General features: G+C 60.8%; 1 protein-coding gene across 4 annotated transcripts; it reads right to left on the bottom strand.

The window, feature by feature from the left end:
- Positions 1–6,157: 6,157 nt before the first annotated feature.
- CD300A (CD300a molecule) lies at positions 6,158–22,431 on the bottom strand. 4 transcript variants are annotated; one of them, XM_045837502.1, is made up of 8 exons: positions 22,325–22,431; positions 19,012–20,008; positions 14,925–15,269; positions 14,037–14,226; positions 11,689–11,783; positions 8,298–8,332; positions 7,730–7,837; positions 6,158–6,902 (listed from the first exon to the last, which is right to left on the bottom strand). In XM_045837502.1, exons 2-8 carry the CDS (start codon positions 19,070–19,072, stop codon positions 6,762–6,764), a joined length of 975 nt encoding a protein of 324 aa, XP_045693458.1. In that variant the 5' UTR covers positions 19,073–20,008; positions 22,325–22,431; the 3' UTR covers positions 6,158–6,761. The 4 variants fall into 4 exon arrangements, with proteins under 4 accessions (XP_045693458.1, XP_045693460.1, XP_045693461.1 ...); XM_045837504.1 differs by having other exon boundaries at positions 14,037–14,202; XM_045837505.1 differs by having other exon boundaries at positions 14,037–14,100.
- Between the last annotated feature and the right edge of the window lie 525 nt (positions 22,432–22,956).

Here is a 22,956-nt window from a genome sequence, read left to right as displayed (position 1 = left end):
ACAAAGGAGTTCCCATCAGACTGTCAGCTCATTTCTCAAAAGAGACCTTCCAGGCAAGAAGGGGCTGGAAAGGAGTATTCCAAGCCATGAGAGGCAAGGACCTACATCCAAGATTGCTCTATCCAGCCAAGCTTTCATTTAGAATGGAAGGGCAGATAAAGTGCTTCCCAGATAAGGTCAAATTAAAGGAGTTCATCATCACCAAGCCCTTATTCTATGAAATATTAAAGGGACTTATCTAAGAAAAAGAAAATTAAAAAATATGAACAGTAAAGTGACAACAAACTGACAGTTATTAATAATCAAACCTAAAAAAAAAACCCAAAACAAACTAAGCAAACAACTAGAACAGGACCAGAACCACGGAAATGGAGATCACAGGGAGTGCTATCAGTGGGAGAATTGGGAGGGGGAGAGAGGGGGAAAAGGTACAGAGAAGAAGTAGCATAGACGGTAGGTAGAAGTTAGACACGGGGAGGTTAAGAATAGTATAGGAAATGGAGAAGCCAAAGAGCTTATATGTATGACCCATGGACATGAACGAAAGTGGGGGAATGCGGGTAGGAGGGGGTGCGCAGGGCGGAGGGGAATGAAGGGGAAAAAATGGGACAACTGTAATAGCATAATCAATAAAATATATTTATAAAAAAAGTCCTGAAATTCGATACTGGTGGTGGTCTCACAACTATGAGTGTCCTAAGTGCCGCTGAATTGTGTGCTTCAAAAGGGCACATTGTACAGTGTGTATCAACTGTGTCTTCTTGAACAATCGCTTTCGCAAAATGGAGCAGTGCCAGGGCTAAACAACTCTGTTGTGAACAAAGAACGTACCGCCAGCAGCAGACTCCCTGGTGACGAAGCACAGAGAAAGTAGAGGCGCGAGGGGGGCCTCTGGGCGGGCCCCTGGAGGCCAGCCTGGAGAGGACCCCAGTGTGGGGTCCCCTGTTCAAGTCCAGGCTCCTGAGCCGCCTCAGGGGACCCCCCAGGGAGCTGCAGTCAGAACTCCGGAGAGGAGCCCAGAGACGGCCTGGGCGCGGGTCACGGGCATCCGGTCCCCGGAGGGGAATGTTCCGCAAAAGCCTCGCTTGAGCTGTGGGGGAATCTGGGCGCTTTCCACAAGTGCGCTGGCGAGGACCAGGGCCAGCCCCGGGGGGAAAAGCCTCTCTGTGCGGCCTCTACATCATCGAACTCCATCCACCTCAAAGGCGCTGGGGGGGCTGGCCCGACCAGACGGAACCAGGGCCCCGCGGCCCGCCCCAGGGGACAGGTGCACCCCAGCATCTGCGGGGCCCCGAGCCCTCCCACAGCTCATGCACCTTCTCCTTCGCTTCCTCCTCAGGGTCACCCGTGCACGACCTCACCGAGTCGCTGTGCTGAAGGTCAAATTCACCAGAACGGAGAAAAACCCACGAGGGGGCGTCAGAAAGAGTTGACCGCGCCAGGTGGCAGAAGGTCTGGGGTGGAAGGGAACTTACCGTGCTTGGACGGGAGCATCGTGTAACGGGGCGCGCCCTGCGCTGCACCAGCCTGCACCCCGCTTTCACAACGGCCACCCCCGCCCCGCCCCTCCAGCGGCTCTGGATGGCGGACGATGCCAGGCTCCAGCTCCATGCACAGGGGAAGCAACGCAGCTCAGGGGAGAGACTCATGGCTAGTGAGAGCCCGGTCCACCGTCCCAGCTCTGCCCGAGGAGCATGGACTTGCACCTCCCAGCCTCAGGTTCCCCAACTTTCCTCGACTCTGAGCTGGGACAGGAGGCCTGTCTCCTGACACCCAGTCCAGGCCTCTCGGACCCCAGCCCGGGCCGTGCAGCCCCGACAGAGACCTGGAACGTGGAGGACTCGCTGCCTCAGGCGCCTGGGAGCAGAGAGCGGCTTCTTCGGAAGTCAGCCTCCTATAGCTCGGTCCCCGGGAAGCAAGGGGCCAGCAACGGCCAAGGTGGGCGCAGGCGCAGCTCCCAAAGCCAGGGCCCCAGCAAGGCAGGAGGTGCTGCCACGTGCACACCCTCCAGGCCAGGTTTTGCAGGGAGCTGGGGGGTGGACTCTGTTCCCTGGGCACCAGGACCTCATGCTCCCTGCTGGTCTGTGGCCCTGGGGCAGGTGGGAGCACCCTGAGTCCCAGCTTGCTTTCTCCCGGCTGCTTCTCCCGTGGCTCCCGGAGCACCGAGCGTCTCGGCCTGTGTGGGCGGAGCCCCTGCACGTGGGATTCCGCGTGGTGGGTGGGATTCCGTGGGCCAAGCCATGCCCCCCTAACCACGTGGGAGGCTTCTGGGCACTGGGGGTGTTGTGAGCAGCCTGGGACTTCAGCTGAAACGTGGCTCAAGCCACGGGACCAGGGCCAGAAGCGACAGGGGCCCCGTGCCCTCAGGGATGTCCCAGTGGCCGCGGTGGTCACCAGCACTTACTACTGGGCATCGGCATCTGGTGGCCCCGGGGTCCAGCTGAAAGCAGAAGTTCTGGGGTTAGAAGATTCCGGGCCCCTGTCCCCTCCTTCTCTGGGGCTCTAGGACAGTCCTGGCTGCTGCCTGGACCCCCACCCTCTCCCTGCAGAGCCTGTTCCCCCACTCCCCCCGCCAGCTGCGCCAGAGCAGAGGGGAGAACTGGAAGCCAGGTGCCTCGCCAAGAGCACAGTCCCTCTCCAGCCCCACCCCCACCCCCAGCTGATCTGGAGCCTCCTGATCCCATGGACTTCGGATCAGCTGACGGCCCCCGAGGCTGATAACCTGACGAGTTTAGGACACCTCTGACCCTCTCACCCACGGACGAGTGGAATGCTCGTCACCCTGTGGGGACAGCCGTCCTCTGTGGACGTGAAGAGCCGTTGGGCCAGCGGATACCTGCAGGCGGCTTTGACCTTGAATCCATCCAGGCCGTCTGGGTGATCACACACCCTTGTCGATCAAGGCTCCCTGCTCCTTTTCCCTGACTCGGCCGCCTGCACACGGCACCGAGGGGCGCTCGCATCCTGCTCTGGTCATTCAAGGGCCACGTGTCTCTGTGTGACTAGGAAACGCTTGCCATCACAGCCTGCCCGGGGGGGGGGGCGCAGCCGAGGTCGCCTCCGTCTGCGATCAGCCCCCCTGCGCTGCTGGGTTTTACTGTAGAGGGCGACTCCTTATGCTCCCTTGGGGTTCGCCCCTGACCTGGTGTGAGGGGTGTGGTGTGGGTTCACCTGCCACAAGGTGGGGGGCAGATCCGCAGCCTGTCGGGCAAAGGCGAGAGTCCAAAGGGCGCAACTCAAGTGGGGAAGAGCGATACATCCGAGTTGGCCCGGAAACTCTCAGAGACAACAAAACCACAAGGAGCAGGGGTGGGGGGGGGCGGTCTGGGGGTGGAGAGAGTCTTTCTAAGAGCTTGCTCCTAATGGGACTAATCTCTTCAAGAATTTTCACTGCAGGTTTTCCTCTGCTAACAGGTAGATACGTGTGGATAAACATCTAAAAGCACTTCCCAGCCCTGACTGGCGTGGCTCAGTTGGTTGAGCGTCCGTCTTGCAAAGTGCCAGTCACTGGTTCAAGTCCTGGTCAGGGCACATACCTGGGTTATGGGCGCCTGGTCCCCCACTGGGGGGCGTGCAAGAGGCAACTGACTGATGTTTCTCTCCCTCCCTTTCTCTCTCCCTTCCCTTCTCTCTAAAAAATAGTAAGTAAAATCTTTTAAAAAAATACTTCCCAGAATAGGAGTGTTTGCTTCTGAGCGCGGCAAGGGAGAAAGCAGTGCGGGCCCCCAGGCCACTGTTGTCACGGAGAAGGAGGTGGGGACTCCAACGGCCTCCAGGGAGAGCCCAGCCCCTGGAGCTGCTGGTGCAGGCGGAGCCGAGGTGTAGGGCCTGTTCCGCCTGCCCCCAAGTCTGTTACGGTGACTGGGGGCAGCAGGGGCTGCGCTTTCCCTTGACATTCGGAAGTCAGGGCGGGGAGAATCCAGAAACGGGGAAGAGACAGTTGGCGTGAAATAAGGGAACTCAAGGTTGGGGAGAAATTGAGATTCCCCCCCACACACACACAATGACATGCAAGGGGTGGATGGTGGGGGTATGGCCAAGCTGAGGGGGGTGTTCGTGCCCTTCCCCCATTTCAGGCCTTCCCCTGCTCAGCTGGAAAACAGAATTCCTTCTCCTGGGTCCAGCCGGAGGAAGCAATATGACCAGCGACCAGCGGCAGGAGGGCGGTGGTGGGGGGGGGCGGGAGGGCTGAGGGCGTGGGGTGGGTGTGGCGGGGGGGGGGTGTTAAGGATGTGCGATTCCATATGTGGCCACACGGTGGAGACACATGGTTGTTGGGTCCCTGCTTCTTGCTCCGAGGCTGAGCTATTTCAAGTTCGATACATTATCATTCCTGTTCAGCGTTCCTCTGGATGAATAAACCTCATGCCCCTGGAAAGAAGGAAGAAGGAAGAAGGAAGAAGAAGGAAGAAGCGAGAAGGGAGAAGGAAGAAGAAAGAAGAAGGAGAAGGAGAAGAAGAAGAGACAACTTTAGGAGTATATTTTATTTACTTCCATACAGCCAAACTGTCATCATTTCAACATGCCGTCACCGTGTTCACTGACCGAGGAGAGGTTGTATGTTCTCTTCTTCGTCCCAGGACTTCTCACGCCCCCCGCCCACCTCCGCGGAGACCGGCGTCCTTCCGGAGCTGCTACCACCGGTGGCCAGTGCACCTCGCAGGCCTGCGCCAGCTCTCTGGGCGGCTCCAAGCCAGGGCCCACCTGCTTCCTCTTCCCACAAAGCCTTGGAAACCGCAGAGGAAGGCAACCCATCCTCTGCATCCTTTTGCATCACTGCGTTCTCTGAAGCATCGGAGGAGCGAGCCCGGTGGCGTGACTGTGCGAGTGGAGCGGAAGGAACGGCCAAGAGCAACAGGCAGCCTCCGGTTAGCGTTTCACAACGACTTTCCTGCGACAAAGTACTTTCTCTCTTATTTTGTCTTCTGTGTGCCTGTGTCCATGCTGTGTTTCTGTGTGTCTCTGTCTCTGTGTGTGTGTATGCCCCCTTTGCCTCTCAGGACAGTAGTAAAAAGAGAGAGGGCCCTGGCCAGTGTGGCTCAGTGGACTGAGCGCCGGACTGCGAACCAAAGGGTTGCCAGTTCGATTCCCAGTCAGGGCACATGCCTAGGGTGCAGGCCAGGTCCCCAGTGGGGGGCGCTCAAGAGGCAACCACACATTGATGTTTCCCTCTCTTCCTCCCTCCCTTCCCCTCTCTCTAAAAATAAATAAATAAAATATTTTTTAAAAAGAGAGGGAGAGAGAGAGGAAGTACTGGGGATGACTCACACAAGCACGAGTAATTAAAAATCTGGAGATGATCCAAACTGGAGCCTGTCCGTCCACCCCCTGGGGGCCTCTTGCCCCTCGAAGAGTCTTCTAAATGCTCTGGGCCCACGCCTCAGAGGAAACTGCTCGAAGGGCACAGCTGGGCTGCAAGGTCAATGGTTGGGGGGAAGGGTTTTCAGGAACTACTGTAAAGGCCACGTGGACAAAACCAAGGGGGAGGGTGGAAGCAAGGGAGGGAGGTGGGTTAGGCTGGGGTCGGAGCGGGGTCGGGGGGAGTGGTGGGAGGAAAACTGTTCAATTACAGACAACTGTAATTGAACAACAATAAAATAATTTTAAAAATAAAACGAAATATTCACCTAGAAAAACAAACAAACAAACAAACAAGCTTTTGACTTAGGAGAAATACACCCCTTGCTTTGAACGACTGTTTATTTCAAATAGATCAAAACATTGTCCAGAGTTGAGAGAAACCCCCTGAGACTTCAGGACACCGTTTGCAGCCACTTTGAGACCCCGGACAGGGAGAGAACCAGCCGTGGCTGCCCCTTTCCCGCGCAGGGATGACGTGTCTCAGGCTGTCCCCACCCCCTTGCATCCTTCCAGCGTCTCCGTGCTCCTTTGGGGTCACGGGCAGGAGCGTCCTTTAACACGGGATCACAGGTGCAGGGCAAGCACTGTTTAAATAATTTCCCTCCTAAGGTATTTTGTTTAATTTAATTTAATTTAATTTAATTTAATTGTTGTTCAAGTACAGTTTTCTGCCTTTTACCCCCAGCCCAGCCCAACCCCCAGCCCTCCCCACCTCCCTCCCGTGTCCAACCCCTCCCCCTTGTTATTGTCCACGTGTCCTTTATACTTGTTCCCGCAAACACTTCCCCTTCTCCCCTGAAATCCCCTCCCTTCTCCCCCCTGGTCACTGTCAGCCTGTTCTCTATTTCAGTGTCTTTAAATATATTTTACTTGTTTGTTTGTTTGTTGATTAGGTTCCCTTTTACCTACCACTGCCTAAGGCATTTTAAACGTTGTTGATATCTCTTGTATGAAAAACGAACCTATGTAAGAGTCCAGGGGGCCCGAGGACGCTGCCCACTGCTGGTCTTAGAGCCACGGGCAAGCCCTTGCTCGGCCACCGTCTCCCCGTCTTGCAGGCGGGGGGGGTCCCCATCTCGGTGCCCGGGCGACCTCCTGGCTCCCCGTCAGTGCTCGCACTCCCCGGCAAGCCCAGACCCCCCACGGGAGCCACATGTTCTCCGGGACTCCCACGGGACGGGGCTTCCTTCTCACACACGGCTGCGACCAGGCGGAGGGACAGAGGGAAGACGGGACAACAGCCGGGCAGGATGGCAGGGCGTCCCGCAGGTCCCCAGCGCGAGAGGGACAGCCCGCAGGAGCCCAGCTAGCTGCCTTGTGGGTCACCGCGGAGGGGAGCAGGCTGGGGGCGGGGCCCGGGCTCCCTGCCGCCCACCGAGGCTCCAGGTGTCGGGGCGGAGTCAGGCTTGGTTCTTCCTGATCTCGCTGTACTCGGGCTCCGGCTGCGGAGGCCTCTGGGAGGGCGCCCTGCTGTCCTTAGCATCCTGATTGCGGGAGCTGAACGTCACTGTGGCGTACTGGGGGTCTTCCTGGGGGGCTTTCTGCAGGAGAGACCGAGACTCAGGGAGAGGTGGGGGCATGGCGGACCCCAGCCCAGGAGCGGAGTGGGGACACCCGAGGGGGCCACAGGGAGGCTCCACTGGGGGCTCCGGCCTTCCCCACTGTCCTGCCCGCTTCCCCCTAAAGGGCCTGGGCTCCGGGATCCCGTCCACCGGCCTGCTCCACCCCACCCGTCCAGCACACGGCCCCGGGCATCAGAGCCGGGGGGGCCCCGAGGCCCACCCTGAGACCATTAGTCTCCGCGTCAGAGAGACGTGGGCGTTCTAGTCCCAGGGCCACGTGTCTGATGCTTCAATCTCAACCCCAGCGTCTCCCCGGCGTGGTCCTCGGCCCCTGCTTGACCCCTTTCACTGAGGGGGGGGGGGCGGGGGGTTTGTCAGGGGGGCCCTGGGGGACTTCCCCCACTGCTTCGCTCTGCAGAGGCCCTGCCTGGGCGCTGGCCTGTGGCAGGTCGTGGATGGAAACCTGAAAAGGGCCTGGATGCCGGAGAGGTGACGGGACCAAACCAGTGAGAAACCGCGGGCCTCAACAGCGGGCCCTTGGCACACAGTAGGTGCTTAATAAAAGCGGTACTTTATTAGCTTATTAGGGCCATCGTCACTGGGCATCTGAATAGCCCCTCCCCCCATATCCCAGCCCCCGCCCCCACACCCAGCCACGACGGCACCAAGCTCTGGCAAAATCCACGCCTGCCCCATTTCCCGCACAGGCTCTGTCCTACAAAGACACGGGAGCACCGAGCCGCCCCCACGGGGGCGCCCCCGGCCTACCCCGGGGCCCCCAGTGCCGGGGCCGCCCTCACACTCACCACGGTGCTGTACTCCACCTCCACTTGCGCCGGCGGCTCGGGCTCCTCCAGGAGGGCCCAGGTCTGCAGCTCCAAATTGGCGTAGCAGGGTTCGCTCTGCTGGGCGGCCTGGGGCGGGCGGGCGGGCGGGGGGGTGGGGGGCGGGGCTTGGCGACTGCCCCTGCAGCCCCTCCAGGGTCCACCCCGCGCAGGCGTCCGTCCTGGCTTCCCTGCAGACGTCTCCCCCCCCCCCCGCCCCCGCCGTATGCTCTGGGGCCCCAGGCCCAGCTTCCTGCCCTGCGTCCCCAGTCTCCGCTCCGGTCCTCCCTGGGCGATGTGTCAGCGCCCTCGGGGGCCTTCCCTCATTCCGCTTTCCTGGGAGGGGCGGGGGGGGGGGCAGCCTGGCCCCAGGGACCCCATCTGGAGGGCGTGGCTCTCCCTGTTGGTGCGAGCACCCCATCCCTCCATCGATGACCCACCCAGACCCCCACTGGCCGGTGGGACAGCCCAACCCCAACGCCCCTGTGCCCCAACCATCCCCCAACACACACCCGCCCCCCCCCGCCCCCCCGCCCGTGGCCTTGCTTACCTCGTGGTTCTGCAGTGGCTCTGGATTCTTATCAGCTAAAGAGACAAGGAGAGAGTGAGGAGGCTTGTCCCAGAGCACGGCAGGGACAGGGGTCCCTGTGACCCATCTGGACAAAGGCCTCTCCCCAGAGACTTCTGGTCTGCGGACGGCCGGACCTCGGGGGTTTGCTGAGAGGGTGCAGTGGGGAGCGAGGGGGTGAACGAAGGAATGAACGAGGGGGTGAGGGAGTGAGAACTGAACATGCAGGAAGGCTCCAGCCTGGGCAGAGTGGCTAGTCTCCACCCCTGGAGGTTGTTGTCCCCGGGGAAGACACGGGATGCCCCTCCCAGAGGCCCTGCCGGCAGGATGAAGAGTTCTGGGGGTCTCTGTGCCAAGAACATGAACATGCTTATCGCTGCTGAGCTGTAAACCTGAAAATGGCTAGGATGGCATGCGCCTTTAACCACAAGGAAAAAAAACACAGATCCGCAGGCCCTGCCCCGGGAACACTGACTCAGGAGCGCTGGGGGTGCGGCTCAGCAGCCAGGCTTGAAAAGGCCCTAAAATTGCCCTGGCTGGTGTAGCTCACTAGACTGAGTAAAGGCCTGAGAACCAAAGGGTAGCTGGTTCGATTCCCAGTCAGGGCACATGCCTGGATTGCGGGCCAGGTCCCCAGTGGGGGCATGTGAGAGGCAACCACACATGGATGTTTCTCTTCCTCTCTTTCTCCCTCCCTTCCTTCTCTCTAAAAATAAATAAACAAAATCTTAAAAAAAAAAAAGAAAAGACCCTAAAATCAATAAAGGGAACTGCTCTTGAACAGAGTTAGGGCTGCATCAGACTGGATGTCACGGACTGCATCAAACTATGTCACCACAGTCTTCTGTGCCGCCCCTGGCCTGGGGGTGGCCTGTCCCTCAGGCGCAGGAGGCCCAGCAGGGTCATGACTCAGGGACACGGCCCGTCACTGCTGCACCTGCAGTGCTGCTCTGCAGGGGCCCTGCCTCTGAGCACAGCTCACGCACCCTGGCCCTTCCAGGCCCGGCCCTTCCAGCCCAGGCCCCAGGAGCCGGGGGCAGCGGGGGACGTGCACAGCCGGAGTGCCCTTGGCGTAGGTGCACGGCACCCCTGAGTCTGCAGTGGGTGCTGCAGGTAGAGACACTATCCACCCTGCAGGGACCCCCCCCAAGTCCGTGATGAGGTACCCACAGTCAGAGACACAAGATCACGTACGACGGACATGCTCGCTGAGCCCGCTCAGTCGAACTGACATGACCCACATCCAGGCGCCCGAGGTGTGAACACACTCTATTCCGACCGCTGCTCACAGGCCCACCCCACCCCACCCCCTCCCGCTCCCTGGGGCCGGGCGAGCTGAGCGGAAGGGCGGAAAGAGCAGGTGGCGAAGAGATGGGAGCACATCGCCCGGGAGGGAAGGCGGCCTTGAGGAAGTTCATGGACAGCCAGCTGGACGGTGGAACCCAGTCGACCCTGGCAATGACAGTGACCCCCAGCACCGGGCCTGACGCACAGTAGGTGCTCAGGACAGCTTTGCTGTGCGAGTGAGTGAGCGAGGGAGCAAATACGTGTGTGAGTGAATGAGTGAGTGAATGAATGAATGAATGAGTGAATGAGTGAATGACAAGAGGGGGCTGAAGGGGGAACTGGAGAGGCCAAGGGGAGAGGAGCAGGGACCACGGGAAGACAGCCCAGCCCGGCCGTGGTCGGGAGGCAGGGCCTGAGACCTGCAAAGCCAGATATTTGAACAGAAAGCCCATCTTTCATCACAGGGAAAAAAACAATACATTAAGTACAAAAAGAAAAAACAAAAACAGGTCTAAAAGAGGAATAATGGAGTGAAGCAACATTTGAAGAAACAGGTGCATAAACAGGCATCAAAAACAAGACCGGAAGGACAGACCTCCAAGGAGGCTGCTTTCCTCTGGGAGGTGGGAATTTCAGTTTGTGTTTATTATGGCTCATCCATTTCCTCCTTTGTGCTTTCACTCGCTTTTGAATTTTCTGCAACAATCACATGCCCCCGTGTTTTAAAAGGGGAACTTTTCTGGGTGAAAGGGTACAGCGGGGATCGCCGGGACCCGCAGATTTGGGGCGAACCAGGCTGGGAAAACCCCCACGTGGTGAGCAGTGTCCTCGTGGGGGCGGAAGTTTAAAAGGAGGTACACGGAAAGGAGTGGGGGCTGCGGCAGATGGGGAAGAGGAAGTGGCTGACACCCGTTCTGCTCCCACAGGCCTGAGCCGTGGGGGGGGCGGGTGGGGGGGCTGGAGAACGGGAGGCAGTGGTCCCCCCCACGACCCCCTCCCACCCCCTGCTGCCAACACGCCCGCTGACCTACCGGCTCCCAGGAAGCGCTGCAGCCATGGAGGGAGAGCGCCCTCCCCGCTCACTGCGGCCCTCAGAAGGCTGAGCACAAAGATTCCCCGTGCTCTCAAAATCGAGAAAACTCTTAGGCCGGGGAAGAAAACGCCAGGCCCCCATTTTTCCTCCCACAGAAGTCTGCGCACCACGCGTGACTGTGTGGGCCCCCAGCCAGCAGCAAGGGGAAGGCCACATCACCCCCCTTCGTGTGCAATTCTCTCGCCCCGTGCTGGCGGAGCACCCACGTAGCGAGGGCCGGGCTGGGTGCTGGCTGCACCCACGTGTTGTCTCTTTGAATCTGAGCTCGGAGCAGAGCGACTGGGCCGCAGGAGGCCTGGAGCTTCCTGGCTGCCCCTCGCGGCCGGCAACATCAAGTAATATTGACATGTTAATTCAACAGATACTGACTGCGTGCCTTCTCGAGTCGTGGTGCCTGATCTTCAGGGTTGGCACGGGCTGGAGGCAGGCAGGCGAGGAAGCGGGTGGGCCGATTTGGTGTAAAAAGGGGATGACAGTGCAGAGACAGAGGTGGGCCCAGGAGGGCCCCCGGGGCTGCTCTTTGGGGGCCAGGAAAAGGAGGACAGGAAGTCTAGGGGCAGCCCTCAGGGCCCACCAGGAGTGCGGCGGGGGCAGAGGGCGGTGCCCAGAGCAGGCACAGAAGGTGAGACTGGGGACCCGGGCCGTGGCAACTGACAGGAAGTTGGGTGGGCAGGGCCAGATGGTGGAGGGATGAGACTGTCCTCTAGGGGCCCAGACACCTGAGGGTGTGGGAGGTCACAGAAAGGTCTTAAGCAGAAGAGGAACAGGACCTCACAGGTCAACCCGCCCCACCCCCCACCCCACCCCCCGGCCACACCAAGGCCCCGCCAGGGGAACAGCCTCGCAGGGACCCGCCTCCCATGTCCAGTTTGCACCGACCAGGGTCTCCTGCTCTGGGTCCACCTGCTAGGGTCACCCAGGGTATGCAGCCTGAGGACCTGCGCCCCATGCCCACCCCGGGGTGGAGGGCAGAGGGACGGGGTGCTAACTCACCTTTGATCCGCCGCCGAACCATCCACCAGGCCAGCAGCGAGGCCCCCACCAGGAGGAACAGCAGGAGCCCCAGCAAGGAGAGCAGCACGGGGAGCCTGCAGGGGCACGAGGAGGGGCGGGTGGGGCGGGGGCCCTGCCTTCCCCCCCTTGTTTGCACGGACGCAGGAGGTCACGTGGAAAAACAGACAGTAGGACATCTTTCTGCGGCTCCCCTCCCCGACCCAGCTCCCTGAGCCGCATGCACAGCATGCTGCAGAACCTTCTGGAGGCTCTCTACTCAGACACAAGAAAATGGGCGTGCGTGCTACTTTCCTCCTTTTCTCACACAAAGGAGGACAGTGCAGACACCAGTTTTTTACGTAACAGTGCATCGCGCGCCCTGACCGCTGTGGCTCAGTGGGTTGGGCGTCGTTGCACCAAGCGAAGGGTCGCTGGGCCCACCCCCGGTCAGGGCACACGCCCGGGTGGCAGGTTCGGTTCCTGGTCCCAGCACATAGGAGAGGCAACGGATCGATGTTTCTCTTTCACATCGCTCTTCCCCTCCCTCTCGTTCTCCCTCCCTTCTTTTCTCTCTAAAAATAAATAAATAAAACTTCAAAAAAAAAAAAAAAACCCCAACACACCTTGGACTTGGAGAGCATGGGAAAAAACAAACAGAAGACGCTACATCTTGGAGCTCTCTCCAAGTCGGTTCACGTAGAAGTCCCCCCGCCCCCGCCCCCGCCCCGCCCACTCTGTCTTAGAGCCACACAGAGTCCCGCTGCCTGGGTGGACGGGCCATCATTTGTTTGACTCGTCCCTCCTGCTGGGCACTTCCCATCTTCCGCAATTACAACCACTGCCGTGAAAAATCTCCTGTAGCTCCCCCCACGACACGCGTGGGGAGCCCGCGGCAGACTCACTGACATGAATGAATTAGGGTTCGGGCCCCTCACTGGCTTGCTCCCCTTCTTTCACCCCTAGTTGGCCTTCCCAATGTCCTAGCCTTTCTTAAAGTAGCACCCCCCTCCCCAAATTGTCAGCCCCTCCACAGCTAGCTCCGCCCCCACGTCTGCACCTGCAGAGCCCGTTTCAGGAAGGGGTGTGTTTGGGTCCGGATTTCACCCCGCCCCCCGATGTGGAGGCTGTCTCTGGGGTCGGGGGGAGGCTTGGCGAGGAGTCCGTCTCGAAGAGTGGGCCTGGCCTCTGCCCCTGGCTCTGGGGAGGGAGCCCCCAAACCCTCAGGGTGTCTCTCGCGATTCCCGAGCCCCTGGTATCTGCCCCGAGATTGCTCGGAGAGATGCAATGACTCGGGGTGGGGCTGGTCACCAGCAGGAACAACCAGGGATCCGGGATTTGGGGCTCTGAGCCAGCCTGACCTGCGGGGAGTGGAGGGGGCTGGGAACCGAGTTCACGCCTGTGGTCCATGGTTCGACCAATCAGCCTATGTGATACATCCCCAATAAAACTGTGGACACCAGAGCTTGAAGGAGCTTCCCGGGTGTCAGACACCTCAATGTTCCAGGAGGGGGAGGCCCCCCAAGTCCACTGGGAGGGGGTTGGAAGCTCTGCATCCAGAACTCTCCATGTCTCGTTGTTTGGCTGGTCCTAGCCTTTACCCTTCACGGTAAAACTGCTACCGTAAGTATGGCGCTTTCTCGCATTCTGCCAGCGGTCTAACCAGTTATCAGAGCCAAGAGGGTTGGGGGGCCCCTTAATTTGTAGCTAGCTGGTCAGAAGTGCAACAGCCTGGGGATGCCCAGAGTGCTCTGACGTCGGATGCAGGCAGGCACATGGGACTGGGCTCTTAACCCTTGGGGCCCGTGCTTGCTCCGGGGGTCAGCGCCGGGGCTGAGTCACCGGACACTGGGTGGTGCCCGTGAACCCAGAGGTGGCGTAGGACAGCGTGCATTTTCCTGGTCAGATCCTCCCGGGGTTGGTAACCCCAAAGAAGGTCAAGAAGCACTCGTTTAGAGGAAGAGCCTAGGGCTTTGGGATCACATAACCCTATGTTAGAAGCCCAGCCTGCCTCTGGTAGCTGCGTGACCCGGCAAATCACCTTGCCTCCCCGAGCCTCAGTTTACTCATCTGTAAAGTGAGAGCAGTAAGGCGGAGGGCCACAGTGGGGAGCATATGGGGTCTCTCACGGAGGTAGTTAGCCCGTGCCTGGCGGCATGACCCCCCAAGAAGCCTCCCTCACACCCCAAGGCAGGTCCAGCGTGGCCTCAACAGCCCGAGCCAGGAGACATCGCGGCTTCCGGCCTGGGCCTGGCCAAGGGCAGCCGGCGGCTCCAGCAGGCAGGGAAGGAGGGGGCTGCCCCGTGCTCCTCCTGGGGAGCGGGCCCACCTCCAGGGCACGGGGACCTTACCCTTGGCTCTGCGGAGAGTTCTCCTGTCCATTTGGTCCGTGGGTGGCCTTCACTGTCATTTTCACTGTGGACAGAGTTGTAATTTGGGCTGTGGTTGTGGTTGTCCTGTTTGTCGTGGTTGTCCTGGTCTTGGCTGTAGCACGTGACGGCAGTGCTGGTGTTGGTGCTGGTGTCAGTGCTGGTGTTGGTGCTGGTGCAGAAACACAAACCAGACCCAGGGGTCTCTCTTCTGACTCTCCCGCCCCGGCCGACACCTTTTTGGTTTGATTTCACACAAAATGCTCCCTCGGGATGGCCAGTCTCCCCAGGACCGTCCTGGGCCAAGAGTGTGCGTCTCCCAATAGGCCGCGGCTATCGCCCCCGAGAGTCCTGATTCCATCCTGCCCAGGAGGGCCACGGCCTCCAGAGAGGCCCTACGTCACCTCCGCACCTGTCCCGTGCCCCGCCAGCCACTGCCACACGCTCCCTGTCAGAGGTGCCTGCTTAGGGGCACGTCTGACACGTCACGTGTTGGAGCTCCCCCTGCGCTCTGCCCCTGCAGCCCCAGCCTCCCCCACGCAGCCCCAGGTTTTTGCTGGGCCAACCCACGGCCTCTCCTCTCTCTCTCTCTCCCTCTCTCTCTCTCTCCTTTGCATGCTCAGCTCTCTCTCAGCCTCCCCTTCACCTGACAAGCACCTTCTCATCCTTCAAGACTGAGCACAGGTGCCAGCTCCTCCAGGAAGTCCTCCAGTGTCCCTTTCTCACTGTCTCTCTCTCTACACACACACTCTCACACTCACACTCATAGTTTGCTCCGGGTCTCTGGTCTGATCCCTGCCTCTGCTGTTCCCACCTGAGACTCTTCAGGCAGCCTGGCGCTGGGACAAGGGGAGGGGGCGTGCAGCTCACCTGGGGACACAATCACCACAACCTCGAATGTGGGGTCCGTTTGTAAGCTGCTCCATGGAACATTAATCCCACACCCGTATGCGCCTCCATCATCCTCTGTGAGGTTCTCCAAGGTCACAGTGAAGGTGAGGTTTGCTGGGTGGTCCCTGATGGACACGCGGCCGTTCCTCACTTTTCTCTCTGACCCGGTGGTCTCCACGATCTTGTTCCTCTTCAGTATCGAACATGGGCTTCCACACCAGTATTTCTTAATCCTTTTGAACTCCTCCTCATACTGACACTGCACGCTCAGGGATCCCCCCACGGTGCCCCTCACGGTGCGGGGGCCACTCAGGGACAAACAGCCTGGAAGACACAGCCCGGTCCCCACTCCTGACCAGATGGGCCTGGGGCGGGGTGCTGTGGGGGTCACCCCATAGGTCTCCCCATGTCACATCAACCAGGTCACATCCTGAGTGTCCTCCCCTTCCTCTCTGTCACCCCAGTATTTTGGTCTGGACCCCAACCTCCTTTCTTGCTGCCCCACCCACCCCTCACCCACCAGGGGCCTCCCACTTCCAAATGTGTCAGGACATAGGGACTCGCCCACCTGCACCCTGCTCTCCCTGCAAGTAATATTTCAGCGTGAGCCCCTCCCCCACCCCCTTGCAGCTCTGCGTCCCCCGCGTCATGACCACAGGGTCCTGCCTGTCCCTCTCCAGGGGGCCCATCAGGGCCTCCTCCCCCGGCCTGGGCGAGCAGATGCCCTGCAGAGACGGCAGTGCCAGCCCTGCCACGGACGTGACATTTACCTCCATGCGCACTAATGCCTGCGGAGGTGAGTGAGTGGGGCATCCGAGTTCACGTCTCAGCTCTGTGACATATCAGCTGTGTGTTCTGGGGCGAGTTACTTAACCTCTCTGAGCTTCCGTGCCTCCTCGGCAAAGTGGCGGTACCTGGTCGGCCTCACAGCGCATTTGGGACAGCGAGTGAGTAGCAGGTGGACAATGCCCGGTAAATAACATCGGGCTGAAACGTACGAAGCTGCCGGGACCCAGCTGTTTTTGACCGAGAAACCAGGAATTTCATACGACCCAGTCTAATGAAACGGTTAATCCCCTGTCTAGCCAAATGGAGAAATGAGCAGAGGAAATGACCACAGACACAGAGAGAATGAGGAGGACCGGGACGGCACTTTGCAGAGATCCTGTACAGATAAGTGTGTGAGTCCGGATGCGTGTGCGACTTCCTAGAAAAACTCCAACCGCTAAAGTCGACGCAGACCCGGTGCCCAGCAAAAACACGTCTGCCTCCTTCATCGCCCCGGACGGCGCTCCTGGTCCCCGTGCTGTGACTCCGCCCCCCACTGTCCTCCGTTGGACACCCTCTCCTCGTCACCTCTCCCTGCCGGGCCCCGGCCCCCTCCCCGACGGGGGTCGCCCCGTCACCCACCGCAACACCCAGTCCTGTCCGTCTGTCCGGCTCTAGTGTCTGGCTTTCCTCTGTGCTTGTTCTTTTTTTTTTTTTTTTTTAATTCTCACCCCACAATATGTGTTATATGTGGTTAGTGCTGAGAGAGAGAGAGAAATGTCGGCCGGCTCCCTCCCACACACACACACCCCGACTGGGAGTCGGATGCACAAGCCTAGGTGTGAGTGCCCTGACTGGGAATCAAACTTGCAGCGGTTTTGGCAGGGGGCAGGGGGCCGGGGGCAGGGGGCCGGGGGGGAATGGCGCCCCAACCCGCTGAGCCACCTGGCCGTGGCTCCCTTCCTGCTTGTTCTTCTGGGTCCTCTCTCTTCCTCCCCCCCCACCCCGTCCCTCCCGCTCTCCCTGCCCCCTTTCCTCTACCCCCAGCCCACCACCCCCCCGCCATCTGCTTTTCTCCACTTTACATCTGGAATCTCGGATGAACAATGTCACCACTTTCTCCCCAAAGCCGCTGCCCCTATGAAGGTGCCATGATAACTTAGAGATGGGGAGGTGTCAGAAGACCTGCAGCCTGTCCCCCACCCGCACACACCTGGAGCCGTGACACCCACAGCCCTCGAGGCTTGGTCTCCTTGTTTGACTCCGCCCAACACTTGCCACCGACCCCTCCCGGCTGACCAGCCACACGGCAGCCCGGACAGCACCCTGGGGCCAGGGGCCCTGCCTTCTCCCAAACTCTTCCGCCTAAAGGTCCCTGTGTGGTCCTGCTGTTTACTTTAGGGTCACAAAGTCTCCGCCCGCCAAACCCCAGAGAAAGGAGCGAATCCTCCAACTTGGGCTGTCAGGAGAGGGGTACACGCGAACCCCCAACCCAGGAGGAAGGGAAGAGCAGAGGCAAAGCAGAAATCAGTGAGTCACGAGGCAGAAAAACAGTGCAATTAGTGTGCACGTTGAAAAAACGGATTCTTCTGTTGGGAGAGACAGGGAATAAAACAGACATTCTAGTGGGTGTCTGATCAAGGAGGAAAGGAGAAGACTCACACTCACACACACTCATACACACACTCACAAACAGCTAGAAAGAAATTAACCAGGGTGATTCGCAAGTCTCTACAAATAAGCCTGTAAACTTGGATGAAACTGGTGATTTTCTAGGAAAATATGAATGATCAGTACTGGCCCCAAATACGTTTTTAATGCAGACCAGTAGCGATAAGTATTATCACCCCGGGGCCCTCCCCGGCGAGGGCTGTGGGAGTTAACGCGCCGGTCACTTCACGGTGTGTCCGCATCCCCAAGCACCACGCGCACAGCGTAAACACACACGGTTGTTTTGTTGTTAAATGTGCCTCAATAAAGTGGGGTGTGGGGAGAGGGGACAGAATTTTTTTCCGCTTCCACAAAAAAAAAGAGCAAAACCCAGACAGTTTCCCATGTTAGTTCCCTCGGCCTTTCAAGCGACAAACTTCCCATCTCGGTTCAGCATTTGCAGAGAACACAGAAACAAGAAAACCTCCCCAACTCTTTCCGTGAAGTCAGCATGATACATTGAACCTAAAATCTGGCCAGCTCTCTTAACATAACGCACCACCTTCATGGTTCAGAGGAGAAAAGTATCATCGTGTCTGCGGGTAATGAAAAGGCGCCCGCCCGATGCCTGTTGCTGCTGATTTTTAAATGTTTCAGAAAGAGACACGAGCAGACGCTTTCTTCAGACCTCGGGGGGCAGCACTGAACCCTGCCCTGGTCAGGGCCAAGGCAGGGAAGGCCAAGCCACCTCGGTCCCGGGTGTCATTCTGGCCGCCCCCACTCGCGGCCAGCGAGAGCAGGAGAGGAGAGAGGCAGGCAGGTGTCGGGAGGGAAGGGGGAGCCCCCTGGCCGGCAGACCCCACGAGAACCCGCGAACCCCGGCAGGGTCAGTGGACAGCCGGTGGGGACCGGGGCGGCTCTCTCTGAGTTAATTCACAGAGAGTCACAGCTCCCCACCAGACAGCCGGTGAGCAAGTGGAACGGAAGAAAACACGCCATTCGTTTATGAGCAAAACAGCCGGAATGATGGCAGATCTTCCAAGGAGAAGCCTGACCACACTGCAGGGCGGGGGTGAGGAGGCCCAGAAGATGAATGGGCTGGGGGAGGGGAGGTCCTGGTCCTTCTCCCCGGAGAGAGCTCCCTCCGCACAGCCTCGCCTCTGTCCCCATCTCCCTGCTGGCCTCCAGGCTCTGCCCTCTCAAGGGGCCCTGCCTACACCCTTCCTCGTCCCCGAGGCCGCCGAGACCACCAGACCACGGTGCTCCCACCCAGCCCCCACCCTTCCTTCACACCTGGGAAGCAGGAGGGCGCCTCCCAACAAAATAGCCCCCCAGGTGTGCTCGGGGCAGCCTCCTAACGTCCCGGAAAGCCCCTCCTCCCGTGCCCGCCCCTCTGCACCACGGCCCACCCCCACTGCGGCTCGTCTACGACCAGGTGGGTGCCGAAGAAGTCAGACCCTCGGCCCTTCCGCTCCCCTGGGTACAGTCCCTCCGTCTGTCCGTCCATCTTGCCTGGGGCACCGAGGGTGCCCCATCGTGAGCTCAGGACAGAGCCCAGGCTGGGACTGCTTCACGGAACCCCTCCCGCAGGCGGCCCTGCCCCCCACCCCCGCCACTCCCCGCTGGTCCTGCCCCAGCGGCCCCTCACCTGGGACCCAGAGAAGCAGCAGAGCCGCCCGAAGCCACGGAGCCGGGTCCTGCCGGGCCATCTCTCCCGGGAGTCACCTGCGGCTGTGGGCCGGGCTCCGGCCCTCCTCCGGGGAGGGGGCCAGGTCTCCGGCGCTTCCACTTCTGCTTTCCCCCGCGCCGGCCGCTTCCTCGTTCAGCTTCGTTTTGGTTTTGTTCCTGGAGCTGGTCAGAAAATGGAGAAAGCCTGGGGGCTGGCCAAGACACCCCGGAACCCGCGTCTCCCCTCTCTCGCGTCCTGCAGAACCATGGGGCCACGTCACCTTCCAGTCGGGCCCTCGTGGCGGGTGCTTAGGGCGGGGCCTTGGCGGGGGGGCCCTGGGCAACCCGCAGGAAGGCCCCCCTGGGGAGCTCCCTCTCCACGAGGACCCAGCTCAAGGCCTGGACCCCCGATTGGCACAAAGCCCTGGGAGGCCCTCGATGCTCTCTAGTCCTGGAAAGGTGTCCTGAACTTGACCCCAAAGTCCTCGGGCTGTGACCTTTCTCCCTGTGTGGTCCCCCTGGCTGGACCCGGCTCAGGGCAGGAGACACACATCAGGGACAAGGGCACCTTTCCCGGAGGAGTGCAAAGGAACCAAACAGACTTGCTGGTTCTCCTTCTGGAAGGTTCCACGGACACTTGGGTAGGAAGGAGGAGGGTGTTTACAGCAATGCAGTCGTAGACCACGGAACGCTCGTAAAGCCCTCGACCTTGAACTGGACAGCGAAGGGCAGAGGAGGCGTCACACTTGTCAGTCTATGCGACAAACCCTTGCCAAGTTCCCCAGGCAAGGTTTCTTCCGCAGCTCAGCCCCCGAAAAGCCTGGCGACGGTGGGGACCGTCAAGGTGAAGAGGGGTGAAGAGGTGCCCTGGACTGAGAAGCGAGAGACTGGGTTCTCCTGTGGCTCCTCCCCTCACCCTCGGCGTGACCTTGACCAACACCCGTGGCTCCTGTAGGATGTCGATAGTAACAGCTCGTCTGTGGGAACAAATAGCATAATAATTATGAAAGACTCCACCGTGAGGCAATTACACCCTTAGGCCCCCCCCCCCCGCCCCGTGGAATACATCTTTGATGAGAAGCAGCGGGGAACTAGGATTCGATCCTGAGAAGCAGGCTTCGCAGACACAACGGGGTCCGCTCCTCCTTGGGAGCGCAGACACGCACTTGAACCTCAGCGGAGGGAGGGAAAAGGGCCGGGGGCCTGCCACACCCGCCCTGCCCGCGGCAGGCTGCCTGCCTGGGATCAGAACATTAAGGAAGGGGAAGGGGATGGGGGGGGGGGTAGAAGACGGTGGGGGGGGTAAATGTTGGTGGAAGGAGACTTGACTTTGGCTGGTGAGCACACAGCACAGTGTACAGACGACGCATCATAGAACCGCACACCCGAAATGCATATAATTTTATTAACCAACGTCACCCCAATAAATTCAGTGTAAAAAAATAAGGAAACGGTGGTTTTCCTGCTGCTCCCTACTGCCCATTGGCAGACGTGCGAAGGCTCCCCTCCCCCGCCCCCCCGGGGCGAAGGACTGAGTCCCCTTTCTCGGGTGGGGTCCTGCACCCACAAGGCCTCTCCCCAGTGACGACCGGGGCCCAGGGGGCGGGGCCTTGCTGGTGCCGGGTGGGGGCTCTCCGGGCAGACCGGCAGCGGCTTTGAGCCCTGCAAACGGCAGGGGCCCCAGAAAGGATTCGGGGGGTGACGGAGTTGTGGGCTTCTCAGCAGCACGGCCCCCTGCAGGGCGGCACAAGTCCGAGCTGCCCTCTCGCCAGGGCAGCTGGTGGCTCCCCATTCGCTCTGCCTCTTCCTCCCCCCGAGTGAGGGGCCCGGGTGCAGCCTGAAGGCCGGGGGGCTGCCCCACCGCCCGCAGCGCAGTGGGAGCGGCCCCAAGACCAGGAGGCTGTCGTGAGAAGAACTGACTGACTGCTGGGTGTTGGGTGAGCCGTCACCCCACCCTGCCCTCCGGGTGCCTGGGTCACGGGGGACTGGACCTCGTCTGGTACTGACAACAGCTGTTGATAACGAGGCCAGCGCGGATGGATGGGAAGCAGCTGGGGGAGGGGCAGCAGGGACGGGAACGAAGTGATAGCAGCGTCCAGTTTCCCTTCCCCAGCGGCCCTGCCCGGGCGAGGCGGGCATCCGTGGCCTGGCCCCGCCCCTGTCTGGCCTGCCCGCCTGCCTGCTGGACTCTGGGGACTGGCCACACCCCACCCTCCTGCCCACTTGTGGGAACGCTACCCCCAGTGGCTGGACCTTCAAAGCAGCTTGAGAAACCCGTGTCCGAGTGCGCCCCACAGCCCACGGGCGGCTGGTCACGTCGGCCTGTAACACGCTGTTCTTCGGGGCCCTGGGCGTGCCGTGGGGCGAACGGAGAGGAAGAGGAAGCTGCGGCCGAACCTAAGGGTGGCAGTCCCAGCCAGAGGCCTGGGTGCCCCACCATCCACGCGGCCACCCCCTGCCCCCCCCACCGCAGGCCCTGTCCCGCCCTGGGCACTGAGGGCGCTGGGACTGACACCTGCTCCGATGGGGGCAGCTCAGGAGGGGCGCACCCCGCCGTCACGGGCCTGGGTCCTCGGGGTCCCAGTCACAGGGATTGGGGCACCCACAGCTGGAGGATGACTCCTCAGGAGACGCCCCAGCCTCCTCCAGGCCCCGCTGAGCCCACCCCGCCCCACCCCCGCATCCTGCCCCATGCAGTGTCTATTTCTGTACTTCACCCCCTACACGGGGCCGTCACCACCTGCCCCCCCCTTTCACAGTGAGACTGTAAGACTTCACAAAAGCGGGGCCCCCGAGGGACCCCCACAGCCCCAGGCTCACGTGCCCACTGCACTGCCCACGGAAAGGGCGCCAGAACCAAGGCCTCTCTCCCCTCGCCAGACTCCGCCCCCGGGCGAAGAAAGCGACAGAACTGAAAGGGCGAGGGGGTAAGAGCACGTGGAAGTCCCCCGAGCGGAGCCCCAGGGTCCCCACACGCCACCTCAGCTCCGCCTCCGTGACAGCCGGGCTCCAGCAGAGGCCAGGGGTCCGCGCACCCGGACAGGAAACCTCGGGGCGCCACCCGCCTCCCCCAGCTCCCCAGGTGTCTGCCAGGGGACACCACAGGTAACGCCCTGGGGACCCTCTAGGGGGCAGGCCCAGGGAGGGGAGCCACCGGGGAGGGTCCCCGACCATGACCGTGAGGGCGGAGCGGGGCTGTCCGGCCCCGTGTCCGGGCCCTGAGCGGCATTCTAGCTGCCCTGTCGGGTCTGTCCCCCCTTCCGTGAAATGGGGACACTGCTCAGCGCCCGCACCTGCTTCACAGGAGGCTCCACGTGGGGACGACGCGGGAATTCCTCTGCGTCACTCGCGCTGGGATGGCCGACCTGCCACCACGGACGTGCGTCCCCGCCTCGATGCCCCACAACTCGGAGAGATGGAGCAACTCACCCACAGCTCGAGTTCAGTGCGTGCGTCCCGTGAACCCCGAGCCCCGCGCACCGTGACTCCGTCGGGGGGCTGCACGGGGAGGGGGAGGGGCTCCGAGAGGCGGCAGAGGGTGCCCCAACTGTTGACGGCCAGCATGTGGAGGAAGAGGGTATTGGGCAACCGGGGACATGAGAACCCAAACGGACAGGCTCCCCAGGGGATCCCCGCTTCCCCTGCTGCTCCTCTGCACCCTCCTCCTTCCTCACTCAGGGGACAGCCCAGGGCAGGGCCGGAGGAACACAAAACAGTCCCTGTCAGCTCTTGCTGCTTTGCTGACCGAGGGTGGGGCGAACCCGCAGGCAGCCGGTTCAAAAACCTCTCCTTATTTTTGGCTTCGGGAGCCCCATTCGCCCTTGACCTTGACTGTGTGAGCTACTGGCATTCTGGGGATGACTCCAACTCCCAAGGCCTCAGCAAGGTCAGAAGCTCCCTCCCGCACCTCCTCCCCTACAACCAC

Source organism: Phyllostomus hastatus, unplaced genomic scaffold (assembly GCF_019186645.2).
Source record: "Phyllostomus hastatus isolate PE091 unplaced genomic scaffold, TTU_PhHast_1.1 phas_contig_210, whole genome shotgun sequence".
Lineage (NCBI taxonomy): Eukaryota > Metazoa > Chordata > Mammalia > Chiroptera > Phyllostomidae > Phyllostomus > Phyllostomus hastatus.
This window is presented reverse-complemented; position numbering and strand designations above follow the sequence as displayed.